The sequence below is a fragment of the Camarhynchus parvulus genome, chromosome 1A (genome assembly GCF_901933205.1).
Source record: "Camarhynchus parvulus chromosome 1A, STF_HiC, whole genome shotgun sequence".
Lineage (NCBI taxonomy): Eukaryota > Metazoa > Chordata > Aves > Passeriformes > Thraupidae > Camarhynchus > Camarhynchus parvulus.
Genome location: NC_044586.1, coordinates 26,356,773 through 26,382,510, shown reverse-complemented (window position 1 = coordinate 26,382,510; position 25,738 = coordinate 26,356,773). Strand labels below are relative to the sequence as shown.

The following is a 25,738-nucleotide window of genomic DNA, read 5'->3' as shown; positions in this document are numbered from 1 at the left end:
ACCTATTCATTGCAAATTCTCAGTCCTAGATACTGTGAAATGGAAACAGAATGTAAAGATCACATAAAATTAAATTAATAAAAATTATAAGGGAACCTAAACCACATTTTCAACAACATTTGAACTTAAAAATTTTTCTATAGGTTCACTGCAAGATTCCAGTTTGGAACAGCAACCACTCTGTCTATTTAACAAGAATTAAAGGGTCTTGCTTCAGGTTTGCAGTCATACTAGCTGTAATGAATACTTTTATTACAGGTATTCTCTGTTAATGTTGTTAATTCCTTCATATACAAACAAACTACTATATCAGAGTTTCCCAAAACCAAGATGGTAAAAAGTTCTCAGACAAGAACTTTTTCCCTAATGATTCTATTGCTCTAGGTTCCGATTCAATTATTTTCTTATATTTCATCAAATAATAACTCATCTTCAAAATAGCAATGTAAATGCTAGCAGTTAAACACTCAAGTAATTTGCAAACTCAAGATCCTTTCAAATTTTCGTTATTGAGAAAACAGTGTTGTTAAGTAAAAGAAATTTGCTACTTGGAATGCGTAGATGTCACATGAAACCATCTAAAGCCAGACAACAGGGAACCCTTCGGCAGTGGGTCTTTCTTCTTGGGTCAAAAAATGATATTTCAGCTGCTCAAAATTTAAACTGTGGAGTGTGAACATTTCTTTGATCTTACAGTCCTGGTGAGAAATAACTGTTTGCGGGAGAAAGATGTTAAGATTGCTATCCCTGAGAGGCACCTCAAAAATTGCTCATGAACCTTACAATAGAACATTATCTCATACAAAAGAGATTATAAAAAAGATACACTCAGTCTGTCCACTTTGCAAGTGGGTAGAAAGGACTGAAGGAAAACCTTCTGCTTTGTCAGCTGTGTACCCTAAGTGCCTTGGTGTTTAACGTGCACATAAATTTAGCTGAAAAACTAGGCATGTGGTCAAAAACATCCCTGACTTCATGTCTCATACTGCCTGGTTCACAGTGGCTTCCTGTTCAACAGAAAAGAGCAATCAGTCAAATACCTTCAGAGATGTTGACACTTTCTTAATGATACAAGAAGCAAGAATATCCAGACGGGTTTCTGAAGGAACATTCTGCTGTCAATATTTATTTTTCACAATGCAGTTCACTAAAAAAAGATTTATGTGTATATAGAACTGCTGTCTGTATGTAGTATCTGCTAATCATAAAAGCTAATTGGGGACAAACCTTTTGGTTTGCAAGTACTTAGACTGTTGGGCTAAAACATTGTCTGAGAATTATACACCCAATTTTGCTAAATTCAAAATTAGGTAGCTATAAATAGGACTTAGCATTGCCTAAAGATTTTATTTTCTCTCTTTTTCTTCACAGTATAAAATATTGTGAAACAAAAACTAGGATGTTATAAAATTATAGCATCTCCAAATATAATACAGTTGGCATGATACTGTCAATTTATTAACTTACCTCAATGTCTTCACACTTACACCTTTTATCTCAAAAAACTGCAAAACGCCTGGTGGACCATTCGTGTTATACAGAGACATATTTATAAGTTTTTTTTTAAAAAAGCTATCTCCCCCTTTCACCAAAGGAACACAGCTGTTCTCCATACTATTAGGAGCATTACTGTGACTTCTTTTTATTATAGTAGATTTTATGAAACAAAACTGCTTATTGCTTCTGGAAAGTGGATAGAGCATCTGCATTCTACAGCAATATATATGATTAACATTCTAGGTAAAAAACATGAAACATGAGATTCCCATTTTCTAGCTGAATTGCCTTTTTGAGTGACCTTAAAGTAAAAAGAAGTATTTCACTATAATTGGCTGATCACATTTTCTATCCAAAGTAAATCCAAAATACCTTTTCATGAAAACACGAGACAATGTAGTCTTATATATTTCCTCTGGATATCTTAAATCAAAGTCTTCCCCAAATTCAGTTTCATTTATTTTACATCAAGTTCATGAGTTCTTAATTACAGTTTGCTAGTAGTGAAAAAAATCATAACAATCAGTTTGGGATTTTAAGAAACCATAAATCTTAGACTAGTTTTGAATTTTGGTGGGGTTGAGCACATTAATGCTTATACTTAAGAAATTCATTGATTCAGGATCTATCCCATTTTTAGACTCAGTATAATGGATACCATCATTAAAGGTTCTCAGTAAAATACAACCACCAGACATGACTTTAAACCCAAGCCATGCATTTCCTTTTGCACAGCATGAGAGGATTCACAGTTAGATAGTACAGAGTTGTTCTTTTAAAAAGTCCAGCTGCCAGTCAGGTCTTTTCTTCAGAAAGAAATCAGGTCTATAAATTTTACAGACTTCTCATGGACTCGCTCTACAAAGACATGATTTTCCGTACTATAAAAACTGAAGTAAGAAAAAATATCCCTCACAGTTCCAGTATTAGCTTAGTTCTCAGATGTATTTTCAACATAATTAAAAACAAACAAAAAACCCATAGAAAATAGGTTTTTATGCTCAAAACCAGTCCCAAAATGTCAAGTGTCTTTAAACAGCCCTTCACAGAAATACAAGCTGACACAAAGCTTGACTGCATGGCTAATCAGTGTAACAAATCCATGTCACAATCACCATGTCCAGATATCTCTACTCAACTTATATCTCAACTCCAGACACCTCAACACCAGCACTTTTGTGCATAAACTCTTCCTCCTATTATTAAGGTAGGAGCAACAAATACAATGTATCTATGATGGCTTTTTTCCCCCAGGAAAAATTCACAGTAAACAATTAGTAGCCCAATTCGGTCAGAATAATCAGGAAGATCAACATAAATTTTCAGGTTTTAATACACTGCTCTAATATTTTTGTTATGAAGCAGCTGAAGTCCAAACATGAATTTTTTTAACATTAAATGGAATTTCTTTCATGTACAAAACTAATTGCCATGTGCTACTGCTATCTGTTCACTGGGCATTTCAAATTGATTTTTTTCCATTTTCCCATAGTTTGAGAGGCAGCACTGAAAGTAAATACATTCCATAAAAGTGTGTCTTCTGGTTACCACTAAATTTTAAACACACACACAATAAAATGCAATATAGTTTTACTATGCAAGATCTTCCCAGATTACCATTGTGACATGTTTCAGTTAGGTATGTGACAGTGTTCAATTCTACAGTAATTTCTACATGAATTTTAATACCATTAATAGGAATTAAATTTAATCTTGTAAACCACTACAGTCATCAATATTTCAGATTATTTTTGACATACATCAATAGTTCCAGTACATTTTGACACCTCTCTCCTTTCATCCTGTTTAATTTTGCTGTTTCATGATCACACCAAGAGATAACACATCCCAGAAGTGACCAGATTTACACAGTGCTGGACAGGGATAGCCAAATTTTCAAAACCAGTCATTTATAAACTGCAGAGGCAGTCCTAAACTTTTAAAGAAATAAGCTCATCTGAGGTCCCATAGCCTTACAGAGGATTATAGAACATAGGTGTTAGCAACAATATGAAAGAGAACTCTGGAAGCCATCTTGTCTAAACTTGCAGTTGAAGCAGAGCTTAGGAGCTTGACCAGTCAATTCTGAAAATATGCAAGGATAAACAGACTATAACTTCTGTAGTTATACTACACACCTGTGTAGTGGTGTGTAGATTACACAACTAGCACAGTAAAAATGCATTTGCAACAAGACACTTGCAAATTTACATGGGCAACTCAAAATTTACACTGAAAATTCAGAAGCTACATATGCAATACATACCACATGCAATACATACCACATGCAAGAGTAAAACATTCAGCTTAATTCCTTAAACCACAATCAGAAAATGTAGCATAGCACCAAAATAAACCACAATTTTTTCAATATACTTATTTCCTATCACTGTTCAGCAGGGTATAATCATCACCTGCTGGATCTTTCTAGGCAGAATACCTATTGCACTTTTCAGTAGCTGCTTCAGTGTGTGGGTGTTGTGTTCCTGAAATTACTAATAAGACTTAAACTTACTGCAAAAGACACAACACTGCAAATCAAGAGTTTAAGAGAAATATTTTTTATGGGTAGTAGAGTTTTCCATAGTACTCCCATTTATGTAAATTTATAATCTAATCTACTAGATTAGGAAGAAAAAAATATTTTTCACTGAAGGTTAGAAACCAGAGAAAAGAATTACAGATAATATAACAATCTGGCTATCCATACTCAGGCATATTTTAGGTCAAAGCTTTCCCTACTTTGTCTATAGCATCACTAAATAAGGAGACAGGTTTCCTCACCTGTAACATAGAAATTAGATAATGCCACAAGACTTTCTGTTTCTAATTTTAGAGAATTTCAGCACTAAGTAAAATGAGCCAAATCTGCTTCTTTACTAGTCTAGTTTGAAATTTGCTTCCACTGAATGCACTGAAAGGTAAAGTTATTAATGGATTGAAAAACCAAGATGAAATATTTTCATCATTATTGTTTAATTAAAAACATGTTCTTTGGTTTTGTCTGTTTTATTAAAAAACAAAGAAGAAATACTTCCTCTTTTATACTATCTCCCCTGCACCATAGCAGTTCAAAAATTTACTTGAACATTCATCACACTGACCTCAAAATCCAAGAAAATTTTTGAGGCAATTGAAGATAGAAGCAGTTCAAACCAAAAGAATATGTTAAAATGAAAAGAAATAATGCCAAATAAAATCCCCAATATTAAAATTCTCCAGAAAGAGATAACAAAGAACCATGCTGCCTCTCTCCAGAGAGGGTCAGTATGGAGGGCTTTTTAGGAGCAGATTTGATCTCTATGTGAAAACTGAGTTAGCTCCTTACTTAAATACTCCATTCATCTCTCATGTATACTGAGCTGACTTTGAAAACGTAAAAATAATTGCAACATAATGATTTTCAATGTCAGGCTTTCTACAGAACAACTGTAACTAGCTTCTATAATACAAACAGTATACAAAATCTCTTCCCATTAAAAATTACTTTTTAAAATTTACTACAAAGACATACAGACAGACAAAATGACCTTCTGGAAGGCAAACATGAAATAAATAACCCTATTAACAGATGTATCAAACTCCAAACTTAAATAGCCTGTATTGATAAAGAAATATCAATAGCCTGTATTGATAAAGAAACTATTACGCGCAATTCCCATCTCCTAAAAATGTAGTTAGTAGTGCACTTTTTCTTCCCTCCCTCTAAATAAAAAGGCCTTTTGGGGGGAATGTCTCTCTTCCACAGGAGAACTCATGATAAAGTTGCTGGAGTTCCTACCTCTGGGAATCCTAGAGTTATATAAAGAGAATGTTAATCAGTCTTAAAGGAGAATGTCAAGGTCTCCCAGAAGTTCATTCCCTCTTAAAAGATGAAAATTTGACACTAAGCTAGAAACACAGCATTTAAATATTTAAGTAAATTTGCCATATATTTTTGTGAAGAGCCACGCTTCCCAGCGACTGGCAACACGAAGATTCATACTTACAGCTTTCGAACCAAAGTTCAATTTTTCCATAGCAACTGCACTGCTCTCTTTACAGATATTATTTTCATTTTGTAACAGAGGTGTAACAAATGAGGTGTTCCTTGCTGTCATCATGTCAAACACACGGAATCACTGTCAGGATTTTTAAGTTGTACATACAACACAATTCAAGTCACAGTCCAGGCAAGCTGACCCAGCAGCATCCTAAATGGGACAGAGCTAAACCTACCTTATATCACAATTACTTTATATCATAATTACAAAAAATATGCTGGCATGACTGTCAAGATTAAGGGGTGTGAACTGCTGGCTTTAAACTGATAATACTGGCGGGATCATATAGAACTCTGCAGCACTCATCTCTCTGACATTGCAGACTGCCCTCTATTTATCTCTGTACATCAGGCCCTGGTTTGCCTCTTAGCAGAGAAATATTCAAGGTATGCTATACATGAAAAAGAAAGTGGAATTATATACATACATTCAGAGTATGCTGCTCTGTTCTCAAGAAAATGTGAATATGTATGTGGGTACTGAATTTTTGCCTTAAACCAAAGGTTAACTCCAGAACAAAGCAACAGCCCAAATTAACCTTAAATCATAACCTACAAATGGAATAGACTCTCTGCTAAAATAAGAGGACATGGCTCAATTCCAATCTCCAAAAATCCAGCTGTATAGTCTAAACCCCTGAAATTTTTACAAGGCACAAAGATTTTTCCATAAAGCTCTTCCAGTACTGTCGCAGACATCTTTTCATTAAAAATCCTTTCTTAGGATTTTTCTTCCTAAAAAGCTGTGAGGCTTCAGGAACAAAATGTAAACAATGGTTATCTGCTGCAGTGGAGTACAACAGATGCATCTGTGATTGGCCCATCTTAGATGTTTACAATTAATGGCCAATCACAGCCCAGTTAGCTTAGACTCTCTGTCTGAAGACACAAACCTTTATAATTCATTCCTTTCTATTCTTAGCTTAGCTAGCCTTCTGAGATGAAACTTTTCCTTCTATTCTTTTTAGTATAGTTTTAATGTAATGTATATCATAAAATAAGAAATCAAGCCTTACTGAACATGGAGTCAGCATTCTCGTCTCTTCCCTCACCTGAAAACCCCTGTGAACACCGTCACACAGTACTTCACCAATTTTGAGATTGTAAAAGAGAGTTGATTGTTCTGAGAACACCTGTATTACTGCTATGCTAGGTCTTAAATAGCATTTTACACAGAACATTCTATAATAGCCCTTTCTAAAATGACACTTCCCAGAACAGTAGAGACAGCAATAACGCACTGCATGCCAGAAGTACCTCCAGACAAGCTTTTTTCCCTAACTGCAAAAAAGAAACCAAGTTTGTCAAGGAGATTACTGCCCTCGCCTTTGGCATACTGAAAACTGTTAGCTCACTAGGTCACAGGTGGACATTTTCATAATCTCACCTAAAACTCAATTTCATGTTATCATTGTGCCTCTGACTGTGGATATAAAGCAAGAATCAATCTTTATGTTTGTTCACCTTTGATGTGCAAACACACTATATTTACATGATTGTAAAATCTATTTTTAACTAAAGGAGAAGTGTAAAAATGAACTTGTTTGAGTCCAAGAGTAATTGATAGAGCCTTTTCCCTATTTTTGGATCTTTAGGAGAGCACAAATTTTAAGACACCATGTCAAATCCCTTATCTCACTGTTTCTTCATGATGAACTCTGCACTTTCTGATATGTTAGTGCACTGACATGAGTATCAGAAACATATTTTTGTACTTTTACCTAAAAAATGCTATTGCACACAATATAAAATTTGTTAGACCAATTCCAGATACTGTTCTTAATCCAGAAACTTATGTATATACTTTGTGTTTTCAAACCCTTAGAACAAGATGTTCTCTGCTGCTTTCTGAAGTAAATGCAAAAGATCCAACAGATTAGCTAACAGCTTGAAAGACTATATACACTGATGGCAACAATTTACAAAAACCAAAGTCACTGGCTTTTAGTGACTGGAGGTTTTTCACTACCTAATTTCTTTCCTTTCTCCCATAAAAAGAAACCAACAAAAGACCAAAACTATCTCTGTCATGAATTTTTATGGATAGAAGCAATCTAGAAAGGCAATCTGCCATATCATAAATGAAAGCATAAGAAATATACTCTTTTTTGTACTTATAATTAAAAATATTATTGTTCTCAGAGTAAGAAGGATGAGATATCCTAAGTCTGAGCTTAAAATTTAAGTGCAATGAATAACACTCATTCAGGAATCACTATCTTAAAACCTACATCATAGTTGAAATTAATCTCTCTTTATAAATAGGAAAGACATACCAACCAACCAAACAACCACACTTGATTACACATTTCAAATGCATCCCTCAATTTTATAGCACCCTTTATGTATACCTTACCTAAAGAAGAAACAAGGAAAACAAAAAATATTTTCTAAAATTAGGAAATAAAAATGGCAAGTATGTTCATCATAGGCAAGTTTAACAATCATTAAACCACAGGTGATATTTAAATAAGAAAAGTTCCATTTAAGAAACATGTTTTGAAACAAATCCTTAAAAATAAGGAATTAGCAACTAGTACTCCGATTGTAAATCAGCATGATTCCGACAATGCCGCACTTTGCCAAATGTCTAAAATGATGGATAGTACGAAGTAGGAAACAGCCTCTGAAAGGGGAAAGGAATATAAAAGCTCCTTATCAAGAGACAGGGCAGTGCTCATTGTTATTCAAGCACATGAGCTGCCATATCCTGTTTCCATTGACTGCAGGGAAGGCTTCAGCATTGACTTCAAACAGGTGCAAGTCCCACGAGACTTAAAGGGAATAAAACCTACAGTCACGGTATGAAAGCCACAGTGTATGAAGTGTGGGGAGACAGGATATGGAATTCCAATGTGGTACACAAGAGTCTGACAAAGCTATTTAAATGTAGTGCCAAGTAAGGATGCAACTGAAAAAACACCAGGCATTTCTAAACAGAAATTTGGCAGGTCTTCATTCAATGCTAAAAAAAAAAAAAAAAAAAGTGCAGGAAAAATGTTACACAAATGAGAGTGCTAATTTATGGTGGGGGGAGAGAACAAGGGAGACCCAGAAGCAGCAATAAGCATCATCCTGTTCAGGAGCAATACAATATCACTTGTTCAGGACACAGCTGCTGGAATGCTTTGGTAGATACTGTAGACTGGTCTCCTCTGAGAGTTGCTGGGACTTAGACTCAAATATATTACCCACTTTTATTTATTCTCTTCTGTATTATGATGAGCATTTGAAAATGTTTGGAAATTTTTTTTCTTTAACTTACATAATCTTCAAAAAGAAGTCTTAGGCTATATTCTTACATCAGTTGAGTTATGCATGATGTCCTCAATTAATTCTATAAAGAAAGTAGCTGAGATGTCATTATATTAATTAGAAGCTGGTCAAAAATAGAGTACTTATCCCAAAGTAAACTATGCGACTTCAAAATTTCTTTCCAGATGGAAAAGAAAGTTATCCAACACAGCAACTATCTGTCTAAAATAGGGGTAGTAAACACCAGTCTCCATATTAAACTCTTGTGAACAATTATTATAGCAGGATGACTGAACCTCAGCATTTAATTTTGGAAGCAGCTTTTGACATTAAAATGAAGAGTGAAAGTAACAATTTTGAAGGGAATCAGGGAAGACTATAAATAACTCTTAGGGTAAAGTCAGAGATTAAGCATCTCTTCCATAGTTACTAAGTTTTATGAGGAAAAGGGAATCACATACCTGTGCAAGCATGGGAAATCCGAGGTTCCTGCATCCATTACAAGGTGTCAGTGCCTCCCATAAACCAGAAGGTCCACAAGTATTTTCAGCTGTATCATCATCTTCTTCCTCCCTTGGTGATAAACGCATTGAAGAAGGCCTCTGTGCATAAAGAAACAATACTTTCAAATTAAACACAGTGATATATATTGTAAAGAAACTTTTTATCTTATGAACTTAATAGCGTCCCATCCAGAAATACCAAAAGATAAACTGCTATTTTAATCCAAAGTACCTACTGTTAAACTGTTGTATGAAAATACTTCCTAAGGAAGGTGCATATTGAGCTACCTGTGATTATACTTTAAAATTGAGTGAACATATTTATATACATACAAAATATTTATTGTCTTTTTTATCAAGAAATTGGCAATTTATACTTAATTTTACTTTAAAATTTGCTGTAATATCATTAAGCTCAGGATATTCCACAAAGAATAAAAACTAACATTTGCCTGGATAGGTCCAATATTTTTGCAGACAAAAACTACTAAATCAGTCAAAAGATGAGGTTTCAGGTTTTGCATTATATTTATCAGTAATAAATGTGTTATCTTATTTTGTAGGCAAAAGATGCATTTAAAATGACCTGTATTATTTTGCTTTATAGTCTGAAAGGGATGAAAAGTATCACTGACTTATGAACACTGTGGCTTACATAATGATCTGAGTGATAAGGGAAAAATGCTGATTTTTGCTTAAACCAGTATCCTAATTTCCTATGACAGACAGAAATAGGAACAGTGGTCAGTTCCCATATATTTATGTTATTTTGCTATACAGGAAAATCCACTCCAACTGAATTGCAGTGGTAATTTTTAAATCTTAGGAGAAGAAGGAGGAAAGTTAACCCAGTAATCAATGATTTTTAAAATCTCACATCAACACAAATTGTTACAAGTAAAAAAAAAAAAGTAATTTTCACAATTTTCGCACACTAATTCTAAATTGGTGTATGAAATAGCTGTTCTAGCCTGCTTTAAATTTGCTTGAGCAGCCTGCCTGATACCCAGATACTAAATGCTGTGTTTAGGACCACTTCTTTCAGAAGTGGCTGGACCAAAATAGCACTGTTTGAGACAATGGCTGACCACAGCTATCAATCTGATGGTAACATTAAGTCTAAAGCGCCGCTATGGGGTCCATGTAAAAATCATCTTAAAAAACCCAACACCTAATTGCAGATTATTTTAGCCAATAGAATAAAGAAATGCATGGAGTCTGCTGCAAGGAAGGGAATAGAGAAGTGAAAGAAAAGTAGGGAGAAAAATAAGTAGAGAAACAGCAGCAGCTCTAAAGATGAACACAAGCTGATGGAAACTGTAGGAGAAGCAAAGGCACCACACAGACAGGCACTAACTCAAATTGTGTAACATCTGAGGATCATTCAACTCTTGACTCTTGTGCTAACTTCTTTACACAAAAGTTGTTGATATACCATTAATTTAAGCAGGGAAAATATTTAGAAATTCTATCTCGACTGATGCATCAAAGATGAGAAACACAATATACCCCACTCCATTATGCTGATTCCCCTCGGTTAGAAAATGGTTGTTCCCTTGTTGCAGACTTCATGAATCTATCCATATCTTGTAAAGTTAGGTGGATTTATTTACTTTTTATTTGAGAAGTCAATTTCTAAAACATTCTTAGCATGGTATTTCATTAGGTTATTTTGACACTTTAGTAGTACCACAGAATATGTCGCCATAGCAACCAATATTCTCACACTGATTATTAAAAGCATCGGGTTAATTCTGCAGAGTGTAGGTCGTGAAAGACTATTATTGCTAGGTATTTGCATAGACAAAGGAAGCAGACTAGAGGTCTTTCCCCTCTATTTATGACACCATCTTCCATGGTGGCTGCCCTACACTTTTATTTTAAATCTCAGAATTGCTGTACCAGAGAATAAAGCATTTCTTGCCCCCTGGAGTAAAAAGCAAAGAACTGCAGCAGTGCTCAGCACAGGAAAGCAGGTGACACACATTAGCTGTAACCTTACAAGCCAATGGAAGTGAATGAATACAAAGTCATATAAAAATGTCAGTGCACCCTGTAAAGGTACAAAACACACACACACAAGTGAGAAATTTTCAACTGAAAAGAAGATGAATTATAATAGAGTCACTGAAGGGGGAGCATATGAGAATTTAGCCATTACAGGAACAGAGTGAAAAAACCCCATGCCAAACATCTATTAAACAGTAAAACCAAAATACACAAGCAGAATGAGAGTTGTATATTTCCATTAGATGTATTTTATATAAATAGCCTAAGATAGAGTGTGAATCACAGGAATTTAATGTCAATGTGAATGAGAGGAAGTGGAAAGTATCTAGTCAGATCTCTTGATCACTTGAAAAAGGATCAGTCAATGCCAGAGTTCATTAGGCACACGACTGGAACAAACCGATACTGTCATGCAACTAGACAACACAGGTATGAACATGATATAGACTAATTTATAGACTACTGAAGATCAGGGTGAGCTCTTTTTACACTTGCACAGATTTCTGACACCAATAAGGCACTAAAAAGGCACCATTAGGAAAAGTCTATTTGGAGGGTGAAGAAACAGTTATTGTCATCACCTTTCTCACCCATCCCTGCTTGACAGATGCCCAGTTCCTCCCAGGCAGTGGGAGGGAGATATGTGGGAATTAGTGCAGGGAAAGAGAGCTGCAATTGCAAAGAGGAAGGAAGGAGTTAATAGCTGCATGAGAGAAAAGGGTCACAAGTGCCCCAAATTTGATAGACTGGGGTTGCATACCCTGGGAAGAGGGATGTGTCTGGAGGAGGCAAACGAGATACAGAAAAATCTACAATCCATTCACAGAGCTCAGACTGTGACACAAACCCATAAAACTCCAAACCCAGACCACACAGTTTCCTGTTACTCTCTCACAGCCTTCATTTCTTTCCCAGAAGTCCCTAATTTTTCTGTTCTGTTGTATAATTTAATTTTGCCTCCTTAGAGGTCCTTTGAACATGAAAATCTAATTCTGTGTGTGCTACTGGAAAGCCTTGATACAGCCCTGTAGGGAGAGTTTTCGTAAAACCAAAGATATTTATGCCCACTTCCCAGAAAATAAATAAATAAACAGAGTAGAAGATATTTCTGTCAACTAAAGAAAAAAAGGCACCATTTAGAACCTCTTATTTATACCTGTTTGGAGTTAAAACAACCCAAACAAATGTAGTTAAAAATGCCGTCTAAATCACAGCTACTCAATTAATTGAATTAGACATTATGAAATGGCAAAGCCAATATAAACTGCAGTACTAAGCTTCAGTAAGGGAACTTCTGCCTAAGTTAGAAGAGACAAGCATAAACAACACGTATCCTCAACGGAACAGACAGAAAACCTTACATGATATTAGATATGATATGCAAAAGGAAAATTTGGTAGAGAAATCACTAAGATATTAATAGAGAATTAAAGCTTTATTAAAAGTTCTGGTTTTTACTGGAACGCTGAAACAAGTATTAGACATTGCTTGCAGTATTAAAAGGCTAAGAAAGTAATTTCTCTGAGTAAAGAGAGAATAATAGCGATACAGCAGTGAGAGAGTAGTAAGATCTAGCATAAGGACATTCTACCACTACAACTAACGACAAATTTTCTTCAGACACTACTAAGACTATCATATCACCTCCCATTTTTATACTTAATGAGTATTTAAATCATGTCTTCCAAAATTTAGGTATGGAAGCATTCCTTTTCATGCCTCCATCTACATAAATGGCAAAAATTTGGGTGCTAGGACACTTTAGACTGAAGGACACTTTATAAAGAGCCTATTTATTCTCAAAACATGTATGCACACCAGATTGTCTATCACAATAACTTGGAATCTCTGTCCTAATCTAAGAGAGCAAGGCAATATTTATTAACAGAGAGAATGATGAATACAGAAAGAAAAAGCAGAGAAAGTCTGTTCTACTTTAAAAGTCAACAACAAGAGAAGGTGAGAGCAGCTTTAATCTTAACAGTCACCAAGTTCACAGCTCAGTGGCTGTACACCATGTATAAAACATACATAAATACCTTTAAGTATGGCCTTCTTTTTATCAAATACTAACTATCTCCTATCTAACGTATAACCTTATTACCTAGACAAGTTTATTTAAGGAATGCAGTAAATTTTAAAAGATGTCTTATTTCCTTTCAGTCCCTCCTTTTTTCTCAGGATTTACTGAAGACTGGTCTGCTTTCTGCCTTGACATTTGTAAGCAGACACTGCTAGGAAAAATATTACTCAATTCCCTTGTTTTGGAATACATAGGAGACTTTCCTGAACTAGTCCAGTGAAACCTAAAAGCAAACATCAAAACCTTCCCTTCTTGTATCTGGCTTTTTCACATCATCATCCAATTGCAGAAGTATTTCATATACCCTTTCAAACAGTATCTGCTAGAGCCAAACATCATCAGTAAACTATTAAAGGTGCAAAATAACAGGATATTTACTGTTTGCTATTGCATCATAGCTCTGGAGACACGAACATTACCTTATCATTTATCTTTGTTAGGAAACAATATTTTTAAATGGAGCAGTAAAGATGAAATCCAGAAGGCAATATTGTTCTGCTTATGGGAGGCAGAAAGCAACCAGACATTTGATAAGCCAAATGCTGCTACTCAGTTTGAAACAATGAGGACAGTAGGAAATTTATTCTGTAGAAATAATTTGGCAAACATGTATTTTCTATCATCCTACCAAAGATGTGCTTCTAACTCTCCTTGGCCCAAAGGACATGTACCTTACACTGTGAAATAAAAGCGCAAAATTACAGGTCTGTTACCTAGTATTCTATTTTGACATTATTATTACTAAGAACTAATAGAACAGGAAACTGTTCCTGAATTTCTTCTATAAATTTGGACGAGAAGGTCTATCTCTGCCACAGCTGTCCCCAGCAGCTGCAGCAGTCAAGCCAGGGACAGAAGAGCTGGGACACTGTTCTGTGCTCTCACTGCTCCCCCTGCTGCTGCCCAAGCTGCTCTCAGGGGAAAATGCCTGAGGTATGCAAAAGAAAAAAGAGCATTAGGGCATAACATATAACACAATCAGTTACTATTTTTCTACAGCAGCATCCCTGCATTAAGCAAATATGCCCTTCTGAGATTCAGTAAGGATCCTGTAAAGGAGGAGCCTCAATTATGACATACATCCTATGTCTCACAGACAGTGAAGGGTTTTGGGAACCTGGGCACACTTTTCCCACATCCCCCAAGGCCTTCTCCCTACTAATGATTTTCTGTTTCCCATCCTCATTATTTTGTCTTTCACCTTACACTGCACATCTGCTGCTGTTCTTTCACAAACATGTTCCAAGTCTGCATCTTTTCCATTTGCTCTGCATGTGGGTAGAATTTGACTGCAGCTCCTGTATTCTACAAAGAAGTATCAGGAAGACAGACAGTCTTGTACGTACAGCAGCAGAATGATGGACAGGAGTACTCTGCACCTGCCTCTGCCTTAATCCCTGTGGGATGCTAGACATGTCATTTCAACATCTCCAAGATGGTCACTAAGTTTGTGCTCCTGATCTGCTGGCTATGCTGAAACTGAAGGTGAGTTTGCCCAAATGCTGGGCTACATCAGGAACCATCTTGGGAATCTCTGTGACTATTCTCAGTGGTATATGAGCCTAAGTACCCTGCAAATCCCAGCTCCAGCAGTCCCAGATGTGGAATCTTGGTCTCTACACCACTGCGCATCAGCCCAGCTGCATGTGATATTTTCTGACTGGGGCTCCAAAAGAAACACCACATCTGAAGCAGTTACACCCTTGGAACTCAAGATCACTGTGATATCTGATTCCGAGGAGAAATTCCTGTCACTTGAAGCCAGCAGAGTCAAGTGAAATGACCACATGTAGCAAACACAAGATGCATTAACTAGGCAAATGTGATTAATTAACATACATACACAACTATGTGGTTATGTAGCTGCTGCCCCTCAGTGGGCACCATTGACATCTATCATGATGAGCACCCCAAAATAAATCACTCTGTCTCCAGAGCAGGATCTGACACTATACAGGAAATACATCCTGGAACCGAATGGCAAGTACAGGGCATACTGAATAAGGTCAAAATTTTAAGTAAAAATGAGATTATAAAATGAGTACATCTGGACATGTATTGAAAAGTGGAGAAATACATTTGAAATTTTAATTCATCCTTGCATGTAGCATAAATAACAAATATTAAGATGATTCTTATTCTTTGCACTACTCTCACAGAAGGATGAAACCATTCATAAAACAAAAGTTTAGGATTTAAAAACCTAATAGGTGATCTGTTTTCTCAAGTGATCAGTTACGGGACCCAACAAAATGGCCTGAAGTTGTGTCAGGGAAGGTTTAGGTTGGACATCAGGAAAAGGTCTTGCACCCAGAGGGTGTTTGGGCACTGGCACAGGCTCCTCAGCACAGAGGTCACAGCACCAGCCTGACAGAGCTCAAGAAGCATTTGGACAACAGTCTCAGGGACAGCGTGTGAGTCTTGGATGTCTCTCTGCAGGGCCAGGAATTGGACTTGATGATCCTTGTGGGCCCCTTCCAACTCAGTGAATTCTGTGATTTAATACAAGTTTTTTGTTTAATCTATGGATTAAGCTACTTCTCTATAATGTATCAAAACATAGGCACTTCCATAACTTACTCCACTCTAATATATGTGTTTGGGACAGGATTGAACTGCCAAATTAATTTCTCTTTCTTAACATTAGCTAAAATAAAGTGAACCTGTGTTATAAATACTTGTCTAACTTTGAGCACATACCTAATACCAATAAATCAGACTATTTGCACACTTAATTTTAAATGTTTAATGTCAAAGTATTTCAAGTGCTTTACTTTACCATTAAAAAGAACTTAGCACATGCAGCATAAAGCCCTAAAACAGAATTCACCCAGGAAGTCATAAAGACTGCAAGGACACTCTGCTAGAGAATGCATCTCTAGGAATGCCTTTCCATCCCACAGATTTGACCTATGTTGGTATGTAAGGAAGGCTGTACACAAATATGGGCTGTGCAGAAAGGGAAGGAATTCAGTACTTTTATTTTTGAGTCTTGAAATTTAACCACAAGAACTGTTGCAATTAAGTTAATGGAATTTCTCATGTTAATGACAGACTTTTGCGTCTCCCTGAATCAATATGCACATGACTCACTCCAAAATGTGACTCACTGAAAAACTCATGTACCAGATGAAAAAGAAGAAACTGATAATGAAGGGAATAGGAGCCTACAGAAAAGCAAAACTGAAGTGTTAATAATTTAAAAATATTAAAGAGAATTAAAGGCTACAGAATATTTGCCCTTGCATAAAGGAAAAAAATCATAATTCAAAGTAATGTCAACCACTTTTGGCTTTAAACGTCTCAGAGAAAAGACTGCTTGGAGAACATTTACAGAGCCATCTCTGTATTTCACAGCCCTATACCATCTGAATGTTATCATATAACATTTGAAAATCTTAGTGCTATGTAATTGCCATGAAAATCAGTTGTAAACCTTGTATTTTTCCTTTTTTAAAATTGTGAAAGAGAGGGTGGGTAAGTGGGTGGCAGTATGATGAAACTTATAGAAAACACATTATTTCTCATGAAATAGAGCAGAAGGAAGAGAAATTAAAGTAGGGAGAAAATCAGGTGGCAAGAGAGTAGGCAGAAGTCACCACTTAATTACTCCTCCAGCGCACAGTTTTTTATTTAGCACACATATTCTCAGTAGAAATGTGTCAATGAAAATGCAGTTATTATTCGATTAAGCCACTGTTGCCTTAAGAAAGAACATAAAAAAATCATACCTGAATAGACAAAGGCAATCTAAAGAACTATAATGCAGTACTGAGTTAACCATCTGAAGGTGAATGCTGGTTAAGAGTGGACAATCAAAAGAGCTTTGAAAAACATCTTTGCTATGTGATTTACAGATCCAGCAGTAACAAATTACTAGTAGTTTGCCATATTGGCAGCCAAGTGCTAAACAACATGTAAACACAACACAGTAGAACAGTTGACAACTGAAATGTCTTAGAAGCCTATGGAAGTTGAAGGCCTAACTAGAAAAGATCAGCCAAAGAAAAATCTACCTTTTGTTCTCAGAAGCACAAGCAATGGCTCAGACTCCTCTAGAGGTGCTGAAAAGGATCACACACACATCCCATCAGAGATGCAGCATACTATCAAGTGGAGAACAGCTCTCAATGCAGCCTGATTTACATGGCATGTGGAAGCAGCATTCAAAATCATCTTCTCTAGGAAGGCAAAGTCTTTGCTATGGCCAATAGGAAAATCTGCCAGTGTGAAGTTGACATACTGCAAGTTGCTGCTTTTTCCTGTCTTATATAATTAAGCCAGTGATGTCACTGCAGTCATCTCAATAACCACTACTGCCAGAAGATGTAGGGCAGGGTGTGCTTTTTCTGTGCTAGCTCACAGGTCCTGTTTCCTTTTGCCTGTGGAACGCCACACATTCAGATCCACTGCAGTACAAGCACACCTTTATGTTCTTTTCCAGACACATTCCTAAGTAGCTAAAGACTTAATATTTAAATTTCTCCAGTCATTCATAATATAATGCCTTAAACTCCTATAAAATACAGATAAACAAGTCAGTCAGTAACAGGCTTTCATCTATAATTCCTGTGAAGCACTGTGTTTCTTAGGAGGTATCAATGACTAAATAAGCGATTGTGAACTGTTAAAATTACTTAGATTTCATAAAGGAAACACCACTGACAGAGACAAAAGCAAGGCAATAAATATTCCAATACCCATAAGTAAGAAACTATTAACAATGGAAAAGAAAGACCAGCATAGCAATAAAAAAGTAATTATATTTTAATATGATTTTTGTCTAAGTTTGACGGGCAGTATTGAGGCTGCTTCTTTGCAGATTCTGAACAGCCCATATTTCAGAGATATTAGGCAAAGCACCAATATCAACAAAAATAATAGTGGTAGTATTAATGCAAATTGTTTAATCTCAAATAATTACTGAAGCAAATAAAATTGAAGAACCTCTCCTGAGATATTCCCTCATGACACTAAACTGAAACTTATGGTAAGTTTAGGAAGGAGAGATGCCAAGAGAAGAGAAATGAAAATTGATATTCAAAAATTGTGTAAGTCATTCAACATTCACATTTCTCTGGAAAAATAAAGAATCTGCTGTAAGGAGCAACACGTGCATCATGTGACATAACACAGTAAGTAAATCTGGTTTCTGATTCTAATCTCACTTAAAAAACTTAGACCACTGAAGTCAGGCAACGATTCCAGTTATATTACAGTCACAGAAAAGCTAAGGGGTGCATTTCTAGCACACTCTTGATGTATGGGCAAAGTTTTCTAATGCATAGTAAATATCAGGCACTGGCCCTTATCTGAATTCCTCAAGATATTATATTTTATAGAGCTATAGGAATCTGGCCCAGCATATTTTTCTATTCATTCTCTACTTGCTGAGCTTATTAACAGGGGCTGGAAAAATCTGTCAACAGAATACAATGAAACTCTATGTTATGAATGGTCAACTTTCAAGACTTAAGGACAAAAATACTGAATTTATTTTATATGCCTATTGTAAAACAAATCTGCTTGTAGCCATTAGGATAGAATAAAAATGAAATTAAACAAGTAGTCCAAACAAACTGCCCAATGCTCTAATTTCAGCTACTAAACAATTTTTAAGGAGAGCATTATTTTGTATTAGCTTGTCATGGGTGGTCATTTTGCCCTGTGAAATATGGCGCGTTATTTACCATTAGCATTATTTGTATGCCTCTTACTAAGAAGCAAAGAAAACAAAGAGAGACTGCGGCTCCTAAGAAAGCACCTACTTAGTCAACTTCAAAAGAATCATTGAATCAAATATAGTTAAACCACACATTTAATCCCCACCCCTTAGGATCCTGTAGAAGTTCACATGGCTCTGATGGATTAGCAGGCTCCATCTCCTCGCTATACCATTGGGATAAAGTTATGCTGTTCCACTCACCACAGAAAACAACTGAGACATAGCCATACAGTTCTTACTTTTCTCATGCATTTCCTGTCAGATGGTAATCATCAGGCTTCACTGCAAGTTCCAAGCTTAATGACTTAATTCTGACACTAATGGAATAGACATGAAATCACTGTTGACTTGAGTTATATACATATTTCATTTTTTCCCCCTCTACTCTTTGTAACTTGATGTGTAGGTAAAACACTCATTTATTCTGAGGTCACTATGTATTATGAAGAACAATCAAACCTGCATTGGTACCTGCTGACAACCTGGTACCTGCTGATAAGAGTTCTAAATTATTACAGAAATTCCTATCTCTTAATGAAGAAACATCAAAAGCTAAAATGTTCTAGAAAAATGTGGGTTTTGTTTAGATTGCAGGATAGGTTCTCCTTCTTTCCTTATTAACTCAGTTATCTTTTCCCTCAGGTAAGTATCTACATATGACTGTGAAAGACAAATCTTCTACACATCTAAGCTCATTCTCCTTATATTCTACCAAAAGCAGTTTTTCCAGAGAGCAAAAAATATGTTGCAGAAATTAAAATCTGATTGTACCTAGAAGTCAGCAAAGTCTTTCATATTCCTTCTAGACCTCATACATTGCTTCATACTCTATTGCTCAAATGTGATAAACCAACACACCTTTGGAGTATCAGCGTTCCTACCGGTGATGCTCTAAATCACAGAGGCAGAAACTGTATTTTGAGAAGACCAAGAAAGATGAAAAGAACTTTTTGTTCTTTTGTGAAGGAGAATCTGAAATTGTGATTCTGACTGGAACACTGGAGAACAGTCTGACGACAGGAGAAACCCAAGGGAAATGGAGAGCAGGAGTCCATGACAGATTTTTTTTGACAAACTTCGAAGGAAGGTCAGTGCTTGACGGAAGCACTTCTGGTTACCAATAACTTAGTGTTCCTGACAATTTGGTTTTATAATAATATCACAAAGAGAGAGTTGATGTTAACATTAAAAAAGTCACCTGTCTGGGTGGAAATCTCATGGCATTATCTTCTCATTCTGTTCTCCAGAAGTGACTGAAACTCTCTTGGAAGGTCCCAAATGAATCTGGAGACTGCAGCTTAAGCATGGGCACCATGTTGTACACTACTGAATACTCCCAGGACGACAGACCCTGAAGGTATCAAAAGAAATGAAAGAGAAGGGGTTCTGCTGTGCAGCACTGGCAACAGGGGCACAATGGCACAGCCAGCTTAAGGATGTTAAAAAAAATCATGAAACACAGATGAGAAAGAAGGTTCGCTAAAGCACTGAGTAACATAAAAAAATATATATTTAATGCAAGCAAATATAGTTCATATTGGGAAGATGATTTCAGGATCAGTTCTGACAGAGCCCTCAGATGTTGGCTAATCCTACTGAGATTAGTAGATATCCTTGGTGTTCATCTAAGTACAATGAAACAGAAATGACTCTACATATGTGCTCAGTATTGAACTGAAATTGTTCTTGTAAAAAAAATCTACTGTAGTCAAGTTAATAAAACCTAGCTATCAAACAGAATTTTTGAGCAGACAAAATTTTACTAATCATTGCCACAATACCCCAAATTTACATGCAGCTTTATAGCCACAAACAAGCTCTTTTATCTGAAAAGCTTGTATTATAATTACTTCATATGGAAAAAATTCTAAACCCATATCCAAGGTCCTTATGTATAAGATTCAGCTGAGATGAAAGGGTCCATAGCAGGGCAAGTGAAAGTGCTTGGCAGCATGGAAAGACTTACATACAAAATAAGAAAATGCTAAGATCACTTAGTCAGGAAAAGGAAAGCTTGAAGAAAGAACAAGCCTGAAATATTGCAAATTATGAAGGGTGTGCACAAAGCATTTGTTCTTTGCTACTCTATCAGATTTTACCATCTAAGAATAAATGGAAGCATAAACTCAGCCAATAAGAGAAAATGCCTGTGTCTAGAGCACGTATTCTGCAAAAAAGCAATACAGGGTTTTACACGGTGTAAACAATGCGACAGACTGGAGCAAAAGGATTAGATACCTTTAGGCTTCACCACTGCAAGCTAAACGCATAACAGCATTCAGAGAGATGCATTTGTCTGTAAGCTATTTTCCTGCTAGTACCTGATAGTCAAGGAAATTGCCACACACACATAATTGCACAGACTGCTTAAATTTTCCAGAAAATCATTCTAGTGGAAAAAAGAGCAGGTACTTTTTAATGCAGATTAAATGAACTCGTGGTTTGGCCAGCACATTCCCCTAGTTATCCTTAACTCCACGTAGTTTAAATCATACTAAGTGTTGTCATGTTTTGAGATTTTATATTCTTAAACAAGCACTGGCTTTCTCACAGGGTAGGTCTGTGCAGCTCACCGGAGGATTGGCTAGCAATCCTTCTACCCGAAATCACAGCAGCAGGGAGCTGCAGGGTAATTTAGTCAGCTGTGAAGCATGATACCAGGCAAATTATTCTGTGTAGAGTTCCACATAGCTCCTATTAGGACCCCTCTAACATAAATTTTCACAACACTGTGCTGAAGCATAGCCTAACCTACAGATACAGAACATAATATTTTTTAATAGCTACACAACACAGGTTACCCGTCACTAGGTAGCCTAAAGAAGAGGGAAAAAATTTTGTATCCAGTTGGTTTCCCTCTGCTTCTTTGTAACCACTAGCTCATGTTTAAACAGAATTTAGAAATCCTTTTGTAAAGCAGTTTATGGAAAGTACATAATTCCACACTGACCAAGTGGATGTTTGGTACTGGATGTCCCATTATAAATATCTAATGAAAAAAAGTAGCAGCAGCAACAGTTCTCAGTGGGAAATACTACTGTGCGCACTAGAAATTGGGAGTAGCAGATGGTTTTTAGTGAGGTGGTAGCTTTTAAAATAAATTTTTTAAGTTATATAATCTTATCTTCAGAGTGTGGGTAGACCTCTCCAATAAGGGAATCTCAAAAAAGTTATGTTTACATATCCTGGGAGAGATGGCCTTCATACTTTTACTTCCCATAGAAATAAGAGTCATATATGCTTGCAAAATAGGATTCACAACTGTACTGGGTGAAAGAGCAACTTTATACAAAATTCTTGCAACATCAGAATTTGGCAATACTTAAATTACCTAATGCTATCATAAAAAGGAATTCAGTAAAGCAACAATCTTTCAAACACTGTCTCTCAATACAATTCTCTTCCCTTTTTAACTACATCATAAATACCTGCAAAATGCATTGAAGCTTTATTATCAAATTCACCAAATGTTAATACATTAAATTATTTAAATTTATCTGTTTCTGTCCTTGAAGCCCCATAAAAGCAGGCCTGATTATCTTACTATTCCCTAATGAATAAGCAACCAAAATCAAAATTGTTCTGGAAGGTGTTTTTACTGTATCCTCATTAGTAAGCCATTGTACATACTTCTGGCTTGCTCATCACCATTTTTCTGTGAAATTTTGTATCCATTTCTCAATAATGCATGCAAGTGTGTGGTGTTTTTAAAGGCTCAAGACAGCAATTATTTCCCTCGAGTATGTTTGGTCACTCTTAGCTATTATATTTCAATCCAGCCATTATTTATTTAAATGTTATATTAATAGTAAAAACCAAAATAGTATTCTTGAATAATGCTACTAAACAGTTAACTTCAATATTCAACAAGCTCTAGGAATTACTTTGTGAAATAATAAAAAAACCCTGTGCTTTTTATAAAAAAATAATTGTTCTTTTCTTTAGAGAAAAAAATTAATCAGAATAACTGACTTCTGAAAAACCATGCATAAATTTTACCCACTCTGATATATTGTCTTAGTCAACTTCTTTCAAAACCACATAATTCTATGATTTTGAATATCTCCTTAGATATAAACCAGACACGATTATAATTTTATTGCTGTTATACAGCCTCATATTCTTGATATTCTGACATAAGAGTAAAAATTGTGTCTTTGAATATGTACCATCACTCTTTTCAGCAATCGTATTATATTTTTACATATATTTTTTCCACTCTCTCAACATGCACTAGTATCAACTTCCCATCCTGGATGACAGAAACTGACATTTATATGCCTGTGATGAAATCCAAATCTTTTCCCTGAGACTACACAGAACCTTTCCTCATGTTTAAATTTAAATTACTGCTGCCAGCCTTTATTATCTATTATATAACCACATTAAATTTAAACAGATATACTGCTGCCACTTCTGTGAAATCCCTCTGTAGTGCAGTTACTACACGGTTTTACTATCTTCAGTTAAAAAAAAAAAAAAATTAGGGGCATCTTAAGTTTCTCGGTATTTATACCATGTAATTAAGCAAAATCCTTTAACATACACTCTGCTTTTAAGAACACAGAAAACTCTCAAGAACTCTTTCTTTAATCTAAACTCGTGTCACAAATCCAAAGACAGTAAGATATTGCATTTACACGTGAAAATCAGTAACACATTTTTTTGTTATGCTTCTGAACAAAACAGCATAAATGTAAAAGCAAACATTGCAACCACCTACTACAAAAGATTAAAGAGACTGTTCTGAAGCATATACTTCAATCTGGAGCCTCAGTTCTATTGAAGTGGCACATTTTAAAATTAGTTTCAGTTCAAAAAACTCTCAGGAGTTCTCAAAAAATATGGAATACTTATGGTTTCTACATGAAAAGAAAACCACACTTTTCAAAATAAGGATGGAAATAAACTTCTGAATACAGAGTAAGATGAAGCCTTTTTAAGAGAGAATTTTAGGAAAATATTTTTCAAATAAAACATCAAGTTTATTAAGAAAAAGTCTGAAATTTATTGTATTCAACATGTACATCTAGCAAATGTATATTTACGCACACAGGCAAGTGGAGACGTTCTTAATCTCTACTTTTTGTTTTGCAGTCAGAGGTTGTCCAAAGCAAGTAAAAAGTCAAATATTCTTTGAAATCCATAGGCATTTCTTACACATACAAAAAGCCCATATTTTTACTTTCTGATATTATTTTTTTTAAGAATACAATGTGCAAATACATTGCAATACAGCTGGTGCATTTCTGGGTTTAATAATACAATTAGAATTCTTAGTCCTGACATGAATATATACACAGGAATCTCACACCTGACAGGAAACTGGTAATGATCTTAGAATGCCACAGACAGAGGAATCTAAAGCAATTTTTTTGTGGGTGCTCAGGATTTTCACAATACACACTTTGACAATCTTCTGGTTATTTTCCTGACCCAGTTAATTTTTTGGGATCCCTGCTTTGTACATTATACCTATTTAAATTTTCCTGCTTGCTGTTCAATTCACACAGATTGCTTGAATGCACACTTGGTGTGTAACCTCTTTGCCATGATACACTTCTAAATTTAGTCCTGATGTTTTAGCTTGTAGTTTAAATGTATGTCATGATGTTCCATACATTTTTCTCCTAGAGGAATTTAAGGTGTTCATTTTGAAGCAGTTTGGACTATCAACTATGTTAAAACACACAATTTTAACACAGCAACGAAAAATGCTGGAAAACTCTTATATAAGATGGTTGCTTTTGTTCTTGAAATTACTGAACCAGACTGCCATCTATTGGAAAATAAATATTTTTTATAATTATACTTAAAAAAAAACAAACCTGAAACTGCAATAACACTTAATTCAGCTTGAAAAGGAAACACCTTTTCAAATGAATTGTGATAAAAATCAAGGACTTTTCTATATTTTTTTCCACTTCATGTTTTCTGAAATATGTTTTGAAGCACAATTGCTTTTCTGACTTGCTGAACAATCAAATTCTAGTTTTTTTGAAAGATTTTTATCTAGGGAATGTAGAAAAACTGTAATATGTCAGCACTGAGCAAAACACAAGTATAAAGCTTCCCAAACTTCCTGTGCAGCACCAGTCAGGGCTTTCCATGCCTTTGCATACATAGGTCAGCTAAAAAGTACATTTAAGTCACAATGACCAAAATGAGAAAAACAAAGACAGGAACTGGAGGCACAAATCTATGAATTGACCATCAACTCCACCCAGCATACAAGTCATTAAAAAATACTAGGAATTGCAACTAAAATGATGCATAGCTGTATGAACACCTTTTGGAGCTCTCCCTGGAAAACTGTGTTCAATCTGGCCTTTAATTTTGTGGAGACAATGAACAGGGGCTCATTGCATTGCTATATTATAACATACATGTTTCAATGACTGGTAAAGGCAGACTAGGAAACATGGCATTAATATCTGCACAACAGCACACCGAACTCAGCCAGAGTGGCAAAAGAAAACCTTTATATTATGACATTTCCAGTGCAGCTTTGACTTCCTTTAGTTTATCCTTAATAACGTACTCTTCAAATTGAAAGATAACATTAGCTTACTCTCATCTGACTTCAGCTGTTAGCATTCAGTCTTTTCCTCCCTCTTCATTAA

The 25,738-nt window shown here is 35.6% G+C and overlaps 1 protein-coding gene across 8 annotated transcripts in view; it reads right to left on the bottom strand.

The window, feature by feature from the left end:
- Nucleotides 1-25,738, bottom strand: part of ANKS1B (ankyrin repeat and sterile alpha motif domain containing 1B) — a 407,446-nt gene that overhangs the window by 299,174 nt on the left and 82,534 nt on the right. For all 8 annotated transcript variants that reach the window (XM_030960758.1, XM_030960760.1, XM_030960754.1 and 5 more), the window contains one exon: nucleotides 9,256-9,396. In XM_030960758.1, coding sequence (XP_030816618.1) covers nucleotides 9,256-9,396 — 141 coding nt within the window. The remainder of the gene's footprint in view (nucleotides 1-9,255; nucleotides 9,397-25,738) is intronic.